Raw genomic sequence first — 13,509 nt, 5'->3', positions numbered from 1 at the left:
ACCCCTTAAATGTCACACCTAAGTCACTGCAGCAGCGGGTCTAGAACCTGGCCTGCTACTGTAAATTCCCCATTCAGAAAGGAGAGGAGGGAAATTTCTGTTACTTTTCAGAGAAGACAGGCCCAGCTGCCAAAGCCTCAGAACTGACTAGAAGCCAGGCGGACTCGGGGACAGACAAGAATGCTCCCTTGAAGTTAACAACCTTCTGGAGGCTGCCAGGCCCAGACTTCAGAAAAAGCTATTTAATGAAAACACGTTGCAGCTTGATGGTTGGATAAATTATGAAATTTATTTATATTTCACCTTTTAAAAGCCAGAACATAACTACGCTTTCTGGAAAGTAACTGTATTAGAAATAGTGAACGTGAGGCAGGACAAGAGGTTCCTGTTGCACTGTCACACAGCTATGCCCGTGTCAGACTTCCCTCCAGGTGTTTCCTGAGCAAACCTTTCCAGAGGGTATAGTGAAGTGGTAATTATCTGGGCCCTTCTAAACAGTAACACTGGGAAAGTGATCCTACCCGACTCTGCTGGTTAGGAGGATCTGAATTAGCTTTTCCCTGGCAGGCAGAGGCCACAGTGATATATGGCATCAAAAGCACACTACTGCATGCAGTCTCAGCTGGACCAGAGCCACACGACAGGAAAGACGACAGACCCCCAAGCCCTACATCTGTCCTGCTGATTGGCCTGGTGGTGTCCACTGTACTATAAAAAATGTGCCGGACTTTGAGCTTTTCGAGCTGCTGCTCAAGAGAGTCTCCAGCAGACCGCCTTTCTCAACTTCGGCAGGGGGCCTAACTTTCTTAACTTCCCAACAGGGGCTTTGAAGAGACAAGTGAGTATGACTCTGGCTTTGCCTCAGCCTTTGCACTGAGAGGCAGGGTTTTAAAACACATACTTAAGCCAGGAAGCCCGTATGACAGCAATGCTCAGCTTCATCAAGTCACCAAGCAGCACATACAGCAGTCAGTGCCCTCCCTCCCTCCTCCCATCACACAGGACTCTTTCTTCAGAGCAAGAATATCAGCAGATACCCAGCAGAGGGGACACGACCCAGCCATCTGGGAACACTCATCAGTGTGAAAGAGAACCAAAAGCCACACCTCTCCACTTACAGATGAATGCAGCCCAGCTTTGCTATCCAACACTTGCACTACATCTCTATGGTGACACCTTATTCTAAAAAGGCACTGTCAGGCATTTAAGACAGAAGCCATCAGTTCTATGGATGTGTAGGAGGTGTAGGGAAACAGCAGTAACCAAAACCTCCAGCATCAGTCTATGAAACCCCAAGGTCACCTAGGAGGAAAAGAAGAGCGCAGCCCTGGTCTGGTACACAGCAGAGCCCAGGTACCTCAGGGCCAAGGAAAGGAATCCCCGTTTTATTGTGCTATTCACGGCCCAGGGAAGGGCCTGGCTGGCTGAGAGGACCTAAGAGACAAACACTGGACAGCAGGATGACTGTGAAACAAGAACATGTGGGAACAGAAGCTGGACTCTTCTTAAAGGAGGCAGTAGCTGAGGTGTGGTGACAGCAGACCACGGACAAACAAGTTTACCAGCGGGGAAGACGACGTCAACAAAAGCCCAAAGGAAACAGGGCTCTGCTTAGGGTCCTGTCACCCTGGGAGAAGTGACCCTGTCTGGTGCCATGGCTCATTTCCAGATCTGCATTACATGTGCGGTGCAGGAGTCAAGGGCTCACACCTAATGGTAATGGAAGCTCCAGAATGAGGTGGACAGCGAGGTCCCTGCTCACTGGTCAATGATGGAGCGCTGCAGCACCTGGTTCATCATGTCATCTTCATCCACTTCGTAATCCTGAGGGCAGAAGACAGCAGCCTGAGTAACTGTTCACACCCAGAAGAGCCACCTTCAGCAGAAGCCTAGCGAGAGGGTCTGGAGAAGGCTGCTAAGGACCCCAGGCCACTGTTTAGATGCTGTGGAACTGGGAAAATTACTTCATCTCTCAGTGTCTCTGCCGTCTCATCATTAAATAAAAATTAACAGCTTGGAGCTGGAGAGACAGCTCAGTAGTTAAGAGCAGACTGCTTTTCCAGAGGACCCAGGTTCAATTTCCATCACCCATGGTGGATCACAACCAACGTTAACTCAAGTCCCAGAGAACCCAGAGAATGGCCTCTGCAGCTCCACACACAAACATATATTCATGCAAACATTCATAAAATAAAAATAAATCTAAAAAATAAAAAATTCCTGGGGCTGCAGAGATGACTCAGTTGATAAACTGTTGTGTCAAGTACAAGAACCCAAGTTCTACCAGGGTGTCTTAAGCCCCACTCTGGTACCCACCCACCCACCCATGAAGAGACATTGTGCAGCTTCCCTCCGGGACTGAAAGCTCTTCAACCCTAAATAGTGCCAGCTGCACCCCTCCAGAAAGTTGGGCAGCAGTGCTGTCCCCTGGGACGGGTACATACTCACCACAAAAGTGTCATAGGAAAAGCGGTGGCGGCGTTGGATATGCTCCATGAAGTTGGCGCTGCGGTAGCTGGGGTCTCCCCAGGGCATCGAGGCACATATGGGACAAACCTGTCAGGAGGAAGCAAGGTGCTGTGATCTGATGCCTGAGCTAAACCTAGCCCTCTGTGACCTCTGCTCAGCCCCTTTTCTGCTAGGACAGCTTTACTGACAAGCCCAGGTACAAGGCCTGGTCACTCTGCCCCATAAACATGAAGCAACCCAGAAAACACTGTCTATCAATTCAAATGACATGTGGGAATGGCGACAGGCTCGTAAAATGATGGATGACCGATTCCCAACAAAGTAAAATTCAGCTTTACACCAATGATAACAAAGTAAAGGCCCAAATGACAGGGATAAGGCCTGTGCACGCAAAAAGCCAATCTTAGCAGGCACAGAACACATACCTGTAGTCTCAGCACCAAGGAGGCAGAGGAAGGAGAATCAGGGAGTGATTGGGGGCAACGGCAGAGCATGCTGCCCTGGCTCAGATGAGAGTGAAGCAGCACCAGGACACTGCATGTGGTGCAGCTCCTGACCCTCCCTTGATTCCCTGCTCTGTTCACTGAACTCAACAGGCAGCAGCCTTCCTCACCTGCAGACCATCCCAGATTTTCTCCTTAGTCCAGGAGGCAAACTTGGCTTCCTTAAACTCAAAAAGCTCAAGTTTGTCTCCTTGAATCCAAGCCACCAACTCCATTTCAGGTCTCCAGGTTCACACAGCCCTGCCTGTGGCCACCCTACTTCCAGGCCTTTCAGAGGTCACCTTTTACTTTGGAACCTGGACGACGCCCCTCAGCTGGGGCTGACCTCTCCTTGGGCTGACTGCAGATCCCTGGTAGGTGTTTGGATGGTCTAGCTAGATAAGGAGGCGGCACCTGCTGTCACTTCCTTCTGACTGCCTATGAACAAGAGCACCCAATCTTGAAAAGGGCTGGGGGCTTAGATCATCTCTACCAGTTCTGACAGCACCACACTTACCTTGACAGCTTCTGAGCTGGTGACATGGCTTAATAAAGAGCACTTGCCTATAATAGATCAGGCCCAGGGTGTAACCACCAGCACAATAAGGAAATAACAAAATATCCAGAGCTGGGCATGGTGGCTCAGGCCTGCAATCCTGGATCAGAAATTCAAAATTAGCCCTGGCTACCTGATGAGTTTGAGGCCAACATAACCTATATGAGACTCTTTGTTGTTGTTTAAGTGATTTTTTAATAAAATGTTAAGATATATGCTGAAGAACTTAAGAGGGGAAAAGGTCATAAGTATCTTTAACTTCTTCCTAAATGGCTCATCAAAACCATACATATATACAACACAGGTAAGCAAATTTTGGCAAAATGCTGTTAGGTGAAGGGTAAGACTTCAATGTATAGTCTGATAATTTTCTGTATGTTTGACTTTTTACTTAGTCAAAGAAAAGATAATTCTTACCACAGACTTGGTATCCGTGCTGTGTGATAATTTGCAGTGCTCCACAAGTCCTTCCTGATCAAAGTTCTTCTCAGGACAGTAAGGACAAGGAAAGGTGTACCGGTTTGGGACATTTCTGGGAGGTGAGATACAGAAGAGCACCCTGAGAAGCATTCCACACCATCTCAACCACTACACGTTCCAAAGAACCAAAACCATCATGCGTTAGAATTGAGGTGTTTTTTTTTTTTTTTTTTTCTGAGACAGGGTTTGTCTGTGTAGTTTTGGTGCCTGTCCTGGATCTCGCTCTGTAGACCAGGCTGGCCTCAACCTCACAGAGATCCGCCTGGCTCTGCCTCCTGAGTGCTGGGATTAAAGGCATGTGCCACCACTGCTGCCCGGCTAGAAATGAGTGTTTGATATCATCATAGCACAGCTAACACAGGAACACATGAGGACATCCTCCACCCCAGAAGCTCTCAACCTCAGCCAGCATCAGTGATCACATCTCTCCAATTCCCCAAATCCACACACCTAAAACCTCCAACAACACAAGCAATCACATCTTTCTGGGGAGAGGTCATTACCTTGGCTGAAGGGATGCATCCTTGGTGGTGGCCTTCACACCTTCCATGATGTAATTCTGGTATTTGGAACATGAAGCCACGTGAGCTCTGATCTTAGACAGGACGTACTTGAATAGAAAGAGTGGGACCAAGAGTTAGTGAGGAGCTATTAAGAGGTGATCCCAAACCAGGGGCAGAACTAGACCACACACTGGGTTAACAATCACAGAACTCCTGACTGCAGTGGGCAGAAACCAGGCTGCTGCAGTTTTTCACTATGCCAGGATGACTGTTTCACTTCCCTACATCTGCTTCCACTGTGAGGTCACTCTCACCATCTGCTCTCTGCTTACCGACATTTTCCAAATCCAGTCATGTTTTAAAAAGTAGTTTACACTCTTACTATTTATTTTGTGCATGTGTGCGTGATCTGTGTGGAGGCCACACAAGGTGCTGGTCCCCACTTTTCTACCCTGACTGAGACAAGGACTTTCACTACTATTTAAGCCAGGCTGGGTGTCCCTCAAGCTTCTGCTCATTCTCCTGTGGAATTACAGAGAGACTGCATCTCTCTGAACTCAGGTCTCACGTGTCATGATTAGGCAGCAAGCACTATTACCTACAAAGTCACCTCACTGGCTGTACACTCACATTTGAATTTGTCTTTTACCCAGGCATGTGTGGCACACATCAGTGATCTCAAGGATCCTGGGAGGGTAAGGCAGAAAGACTCCTAAGAGTTCCAGGCTAGCTTAACCCACACAGAGACTGAATAGTATTTTGGTCTGCCTCCAGCTGTATTTTTGTTGTTTTGTAACAGGGTCTTATATTTATTACCCAAGTTGGCCTAAAGCAATCCTCTTGCCTTAGTCTCCCCAGGAGAGAATACAGAGACACACTAACACACTTGTTTGAGATCTCTTAAAGAATTATACAGAATGAAGAAAAGAAAGGAGGAGAGAGATATTTGATGGGCACATCTACCATTAAAAACATCAATTTTTATTTTGTTTTATGACAGGGTCCACACAGCCCAGGCAGGCCTTGAACTTTCGATCCTCCTGCCTCCACCTTCCCAGTGCTGGTACACTGGAACAATAACACACCAATTTACTAACCTTGCAAATGGAGAAAATTAAAGCACACGGGGAGAAAAGTGTACATGAAAAAAGACAAAGATTGAGGCTAGCGTGTTGAGATTCAAAATGAAGAAACTATGAAGAGACAAGGTTCCAATGCCAGAGCTGCAGGCACCAGCCAAGCACACTGACTCAGCTGCCAACCTAGGAGCTAGAGCCAGCTCAGAGCACTTGGACTCAGATGTCCACTGAGGCACCTGAAAATAAATGTGGGAACAAGCCTGTATAGACTGTAAAAGTCTCACTGTGCTCCCAAACTAAACCCCTCTGAAAAGATGGAGGGAAAAGATATACCCATTCTATGGCCACCTACACTATGATGCTCAATGTTCAGAATTCAAGGTTATTCCCAGACATGCTGAGTCTGAGACCAGCTGGAGAGATGGCTCAGCGGTTAAGGGGCACTGACTGCTCTTCCAGAGGATCCAGGTTCAATTCCCAGCACCCACTTGGCAGTTCACAACTGTCTGTGGCTCCAGTTTCAGGGGATCTGCAGACATATATGTATACATACACATAAAAGTAAATAAATCTTGGCCGGGCGGTGGTGGCGCATGCCTTTAATCCTGGGAGGCAGAGGCAGGCTGATCTCTTTGAGTTCGAAGCCAGCCTAGGCTACAGAGCGAGTTCTAGGACAGGCTCCAAAGCTACACAGAGAAACCCTGTCGGGGGGGGGTGGGGGGGGGGGTGGGGGGGTAAATAAATCTTAAAAAAAAAAAAAAAGGGAGGGGAAGAAACTTGCTAGGAATGATCACTCACATTGATAATCTCAGCACTTCAGAGGTGGAGGCAGAAGACCAGTTTAAAGCCAGCCTTGGTTACGTGAGTCTTTGTTTTGTTTTGTTTTGTTTTGTTTTGTTTTGTTTTGTTTTGTTTCTGAGCGTGGTGGTGTAAACATTTAATCCCAGTGCTCAGGAAGCAAAGGCTCTCTATGAGTCCCAGGCTAGCCTCATCTACATATAGAGTTCCAGGACAATCAGGACTACACAGAGTAATCTTGTCTCCAAAACAAACAAAACAAAACAAAACAAAAAAACAACCAAAACAAAACCCCAATAAACCAAACAAGCCAACCAGGGATAGCATCAAGACTGTCCAAGTAAACAAAAGAGACAATGAGACTCAGCTGGTTGTGGTGACTCATGCCTATTAATTTTAATTTTGCAGCACTTGAGAGGCAGAGGCAGGTGGAACTCTTGAGTCCAAGTTCTGCCTGGTCTACCTACATAGCAAGTTCTGAGCTAGCCGGGGTTACATGGTGGGACCTTGTCTAAAAACAACAAAAACAGAAAACTACAAACAACAAGATGACATACAAAGTTATCTAGTAACTTTGTAAAACAAAAATTTCAAATATAAAAAGATGAAAGACTGTAAGAAGCAGCAGGGTATACCTCACTGTGTGTTTGTACACATTTACACTGATGTTCGCCTAAAGAAAGGTACAAAATGCTGAGCAGCTTTTTAAATGCAAAGCTATCCTCCGACCTCAGCCTGAGTGCCAGGATCACCAGTGTGCAACACCACACAGCAAACAGACCCACCTTTCAAGAGGGTCTGTGGAGGAACAAACAGTGGTGTTTTATTTATTTTTTACTGTTGAGAATAAAAAATTATAATGATTTAAGAACCAATAAGGAAGATAAAGTACTAGCTATCTGTGCTTCAGTAGCAGTTACACAGTGATGCAGCCCTGTGTAACTGCACAGCACGGCCACATCCCACTGGTAGGTAGACATTGCTAGTGTCTCTCCATCTCACCCGACTCAGGAGTCTTTCAAGGGTTGAAACAAAAGCAGTAAATTTATGACTACTGACAGACTATGAAGCTTTCCTTTGAGCTCAGTGGAGATTTCTATATCCCTAGCCTCAGTTTTTTCGAGACAGGGTTTCTCCGAGTAGTTTTGGTGCCTGTCCTGGATCTTGCTCTGTAGACCAGGCTGGCCTCGAACTCACAGAGATCCGCCAAAGGCGTGTGCCACCACCGCCCGGCACCCCAGTATGTTTTGAGCCACTAACTTTGTGTGTGTGTGTGTGTGTGTATTTTAAATAATGAAATACCCCTTAATATTCTAATGAAAACAGAAAGCACACGAGAGTTAACACTTTCTACAGTAGGTCTTAGTAACCCAGGCTGTTAGGGACTCCTTGCCTTGCTACCTTTGTCCCCAAGTGCTTAGAGGTGGGCACCACTCCCCAGCTCAAGATGGGTCTTTTACGGAGGTGTGGCTTATTCCTATGGATTTCAAAGGTGAAATGTATAAATCACTAAACTAACTCATGAAAACAAAACAAAACAAAAAACCAGCAAAGTCGTGGAAAAAAAAAAAAAACCCAGCAGCACAGCCACCACCACAAACAGCAGGCATGCACTTGTGCTGTTAGTCACTACTCAGGCTCTAACTTCAGACACTTGCAGTTTTACCACCTCATCACCGAAAGACAAGGACTCTCCATGTTATGTCCACATACATTCTTACGGCAGCCATGGCAAGAAGTCTCTGTGCTCTCGATCTGTCGCTCGAGCTCCACAGCTCGGACGCCAGGTGCCAGAGCGCTGCGACACACCCCACAGACAGGTTTCTTCGGCTTCAGACATTCCTGCAGGCATGCAGAGCAAAAGCTAGAACAAGACATACAGAGAACCTGTCATGCAAAGAGACAAGACAACAAAAGTGGATCAACTCTTTAAAAGACACCAATGAATAATGGATTTGAACAGCCTATTTCCTACTCTTACTCAAAAACAATGCTAAGCCTTTTCAGGGCAGAAAACAACTGCAGCTGGGGTTAGGGACACTGTGGAGAACACACGCACACACACTACACTAGGTGGAGAAAGGCATTATGCTTGAGCCTTCAAAGCTTAGTTCCTGTCATTAGGGAATCTTGGTGGGGTCTCCTGACCCCATTTTCTTGTGTGTGAAGATGTTATACCCACCTGGAGGACTGCTGGAGAATGACCTATGTATAGCAAACACATAACTCGGGTGTCTAGCACGTGTGAAACAGTAAGTGGTGGAAGCAAAGCATGGGCACATACAAACCCAGTGGAGCTGGTATAACCCAAGAACAGGACTCAGCAGACCTCAGAGGCAGCCTCTAGATCAGCCTTAAAAGACTGCAATTGACAGACAAGGGGAAGAATACTCTATGACCTCAAGTCAGTTTTCTCAGTCTATGCATGACGAGGGGAAAAAAAAGAAAAAGAAAAATTTTTTTTTTTTTTAGTCTCAACACTTGGGAGGCAGAGGCAGGAGGCTCTTTTTGAGTTTGAGGCCAACCTGGGTTACATAAAAGTTCCAGGACAGCCAGAGCTACACGGAGGGCTGTCTCAAAAAAACAAAGCAAATAAATACCAACCCCAAATTCAAAAGTGTCAAGGGAACATTGCAAATTAAACAGTGAAGAGACAAGACGGGGGGTGGGGGGGTGGGGGGGTGGTGTGCGCTAAAATTCTCTATGTACTCAGAGAAATCAAATTCTAAAAAGTGCTTCTTGACAGGAGGTGATAAGCACACACCTTTAATCCCAGCACTTTGAAGGCAAAAGTTTTTTTCTCAAAAGCAGGCCAAAGGTTTAAAGTAAGACACTATCATCAAATCCAAGTTTCAGGAAATGGATGCTGGTGCACTGCAGACAACAGCATAGTTGTGGTTTTTGGGTTTTTTGTTTGTTTTTCAAGACAAGAGTTTCTCTGTGTAGCTTTGGAGCCTGTCCTGGATCTCACTCTGTAGCCCAGGCTGGCCTCCAACTCACAGAGATCCACCTGGCTCTGCCTCCCGAGTGCTGGGATTAAAGGCGTGCGCCACCACCGCCCGGCGACAGCGGTTTTTAATATGGAGGAGGAGGAGGAGGAGGAGGAGGAGGGGGGGGGGGAGCAGTGCAAACCTAACAGTGACTCATGGCAAGCACTGCGGGTGCTCTGGCGGCCACAGATGGCGCACACTGTGATCCAGAGGCAGAGGTAGCACCTGCTGGCTCACTCAATTGGAAGATCCTGAGGAGAAGCACACGAAGAACGGCTACGAAGGCACAGGATCACACTACTCACCCACTCTGACAGATTTTTACAGATTTTACATTAGCAAAATCTGATGGAAGAGCCCAAGATATGTATTTAAAGCAGAGTTGATCCATTTTTTAAAAATAATTTATTTTATTTTATTTGCATTTGTGTAAAGGTGTCAGATCTGGAATGGGAGTTACAGACAGTTGTGAGCTGTCATGTGGTTGCTGGGAATTGAACCCAGGTCCTCTGGAAGAGCAGCCAGTGCTCCTAACCCCTGAGCCATCTCTCCAGCCCCCCCATTTTTTACTTTAAGAAATCTATCACTTGTTAGGCAAAATTCTAGTACAGGCTAGGAGTCCTGACAGTCATTTACCTGAGGGCAGAGTGGACACACAAGTCTCTCTGTCCTTATGATGATATCTACACGTGTGTGTGTGTGTGTGTGTGTGTGTGTGTGTGTGTGTGTGTGTGTATTTATATATATTAGTTTTTATTTTTGCTTTGAGACAGAATTTCTCTGTGTAACCTGGCTGTCCTGGAACTCGCTTTGTAGAATAGGCTGGCCTCAAACTCAAAATCCACCTGTCTCTGCCTCCTGAAGCTGGGATTAACAGTGTGGACCACAATGCTCTATTTTTAAATTGAAGAAAACATAGTAACTTCACACAGTGATGGAGAGTAAGGATAACACCCCAGAGACCTGGGTAGGGTGAGCAAAGGAAGCACCTCTGAGGAGGTGACACTTAACCAGAGGCCACAAAGACCTGGACGAAGAGAGTGCCTCAGAGATAACACCAAACACAAGGAATGTGTCAAGTGCAGACAAGAAGGCTTTTAGGACAGTGATGTGGCAGATCACATAGAGAAATGGCAAGGCAGGGCCTTTCCAAAATCCCATCCCAAGAGTACCTCAAGACAACAGAGGAAATCAACGCAGCATGCAGAAAAAAGCAATTTATTTTCTGGCCTATCAGATGCTCACCAGCCTCGGTATGCCCGACTTATGCCCTGACAAGGAAGCAGCTTCTAAGCTGCCCGTGCCTTGAGCTTTCAGTTTCTATTTCCTAGTAATGGGGATGTTTCTAGTTCGGCCTTCCTGCCTCTTCAGCATCTAGCTATCTGCACTCCACCAGACCAGAGAGGGTGTAGCCACTCAGGGTTTGACCTGAGTTTCATAAAAATCAAATGTCCCAACCACAGCTGTGGGACTCTTCAGCTCCACAGGCAAACATTAAAAAATTAACTAGGTAGAGCAGAAAGCACTCAGAGAAGGCTAAGAGACTTCAGCTGCCCTCACCAAGGTGTGTCTGACTTCAGCCTGCATCAAACTGCTGAGTACTGGGCTGGTAATGTTTGCTATGCCAGTGCTGCTCTTTGACCTCTGACCTAGGAAAAGGTCAAGGAAGCCTCGACTTTGGTTGCTTTTCAATCTGCTCAAGTTTGTTCGCAGATAGCACTCCCACAGCACTCTTGTAATGCTCTCCTACTGCACAGTGACCTACACCACAGCTTGATCATTCATTAGCACTTGTTCTAAAAAATGTTTTGCGTGTGTGCATGAAAATGTGTATGCCGCCGAGGACAGCTGTCGGGAGTCGATTCTTCTGCCATGTGGCTCCCCAGGAGTGAACTGTCATCAGGTTTGGTCACAAGTGCCTTCACCTTCTGAGCCAAGGCAGTGGCCACTTACTATCAACTTCTTGGGCTGTAAACCCGAGGGCCAAATATCTTCTTACTCTGCCCCAAAGCCAGCACACAGAGGGCATGCAGACACTCCAGTTGACTGCGAGGGGTCTAGGGACGCCTACAGTGCTGAGCACTGGTTTACATTAAGGGGCAAAAGGACATGACACTCTGTTCTTGTGGTCCCTACATGCTGCTGTGTAAGGAAAAAAGCAAAGCCACTACAGGAGGGGGGAGGGGAGAGAGACAGACAGACAGACAGACACACCGTCTAAGCCAGGATGTGAAGCCCGAATAATGGTGGCGGGGTGATGGGTCCAGGTTACCCATACCTAAACTAGCGCTGGAAGGATCTCAGCGTCCCTGGAAGCAACAGCAAGCAGCTTTTGCTGCCGGGAAGGCCCTGTCCTGCCCTGCGCAGGCAGCGTTTCTGGATTAAACCGGGCCTGGGGACACAGCTGGGGACAGTCTGGCAGGTGAGGAGGCTGCCGCAAGGGAGCCTCTCAAGTCCATTCACCTGCAGAAAGGCCGGCCGGACAGGACGCCGGTGGGAATGCCTGTGGGTCCCAAAGGGGGCCGGCGTGGCGGGGTCACCGGTGCCCAGTAACAGTCTGAGCGGAGCCGGAGAAAACCAAGCAGGCGGTCGTGTGCCCCGGCTCTCCGGCTTAGGGGTGTCTGGATGTCCGCCGCACGGTCGGTCACAGCACCCAGGGGAGCCCAGGGCCGCCCTCGCTCGACCCCTGAACCGGCCGAGACAGCCTGGACAGTGACATGGGGCGTCGGGCCACGGAAGTAACGGAAGCCCGAACGGGGCGCGCCTCGGCGAGCGCCCCGCGCCGGGTCCGCGGTGAAGGCCGAGCCTCCCGGCACTTCCCTTTTGTCCGGAGCTAGCCCGGCGCCCGCCCGCTGTCAAGGCCTGCCGCCCCGCGACCCGCCCGCCCCCCCGGCGGGCACGCGCACACCTCGGCCGCACAGCCCGCGGCGGCTGGGCCGCGACGCCCGGGCTCCCGGGGACCGACCGGCCGCCGTGCTCCCGCGTCAGACGCCCCGGCCGCCCGCGCTCCGCGCCCCCTCCCGTCCGTCAGGCGCCCGCCACTTACACGTGTCCGCAGGGCACCTGCACCGGCTTCTCGAACACTTCCAGGCACACGGGACACGTGAAGCGGCCGAGGGGGTCGGTGTCTGACGCGGGCCTCGTCACCTGCGCGGCCCCATCACGGGCTTCCTGCTGCGCCGCCGCCATCTTGCCGCTGAGGAGCGTCGCGCGGCGAGAGAAAGAGCCGCTGAGGGGGGCGGGGCCGCCGGCGTTTGCGCACGCGCGAGGGGCGGGGGCGGGGAGACGGGCGGAGCCTACGGCCACAGGCCCTTGAAAGCCACCGCCCACCCAGGCTTGTTGGTGGCGGCCAGGAGAGAGTAGGCTCTCACCAGGAGGTGACCCGGCCACTCCGTGCCCACAGGAACTACACCATGAGTGTGTCTTGTTATTAAAGTTGACCTTAGTCAACTCAACAACTTGCCCAGGCGAGCTTTGAACTTTCCAACCTCCTGCCTCTGCCTACCAAGGTGTTGGAGTTACAGACTGCACCACCAGACGTAGCTAGATGATTTTTTCAGATTTCTCAAGATTTTTTTTTCCTGACTGAAAACAAGGTGGTGGGATTTCCTCTAAGGGGGTACGTGTGTATCTCACTTACTCACTTGGCCTCTAGGTGGACACTACTGCCTTTAAATCTTTCTAGTTCTCTAAGGATAGTGCCCTTCCTCTATGGCTTGTACATCCTGGAAAAATAAAATAAAATAGTCAGAGGCTTGGACTGCAAGGAGGTACAGCAGGAAGACCGGACTGTGAAGGACCAGCCAGGGTTTCTGGTGCCAAGGGCTCTGGCAGGTGTTGGGTGCTGGCAGTGACCGATTTCCAGTGTCAACAAGGGTTGACTACCCAGAAAGAACTGTCTGGGCCAGGTGTGGCAGTGCACACCCAGAAAGAACTGTCTAGGGCCAGGTGTGGCAGTGCACACCCAGGATCCCCAGCACTGTGTACACCAGGTATGACAGTGCACACCCAGAATCCCAGCACTGTGTACACCAGGTGTGACAGTGCACACCCAGAATCCCAGCACTGTGTGTGCCAGGTATGACAATGCACACTAATCCCAGCACTGTGTACACCAGGTGTGGCAGTGCACACTCAGAATCCCAGCACTGT

General features: G+C 49.2%; 1 protein-coding gene across 1 annotated transcript; it reads right to left on the bottom strand.

The window, feature by feature from the left end:
- Positions 1-270: 270 nt before the first annotated feature.
- Rnf114 (ring finger protein 114) lies at positions 271-12,578 on the bottom strand. The gene is made up of 6 exons (XM_059261949.1): positions 12,404-12,578; positions 8,081-8,231; positions 4,491-4,597; positions 3,925-4,039; positions 2,449-2,556; positions 271-1,824 (listed from the first exon to the last, which is right to left on the bottom strand). The coding sequence occupies exons 1-6, from the start codon at positions 12,544-12,546 to the stop codon at positions 1,759-1,761; spliced, it is 690 nt and encodes a 229-aa protein (XP_059117932.1). The 5' UTR covers positions 12,547-12,578; the 3' UTR covers positions 271-1,758.
- Between the last annotated feature and the right edge of the window lie 931 nt (positions 12,579-13,509).

Source organism: Peromyscus eremicus, chromosome 4 (assembly GCF_949786415.1).
Source record: "Peromyscus eremicus chromosome 4, PerEre_H2_v1, whole genome shotgun sequence".
Taxonomy (NCBI): domain Eukaryota; kingdom Metazoa; phylum Chordata; class Mammalia; order Rodentia; family Cricetidae; genus Peromyscus; species Peromyscus eremicus.
This window is presented reverse-complemented; position numbering and strand designations above follow the sequence as displayed.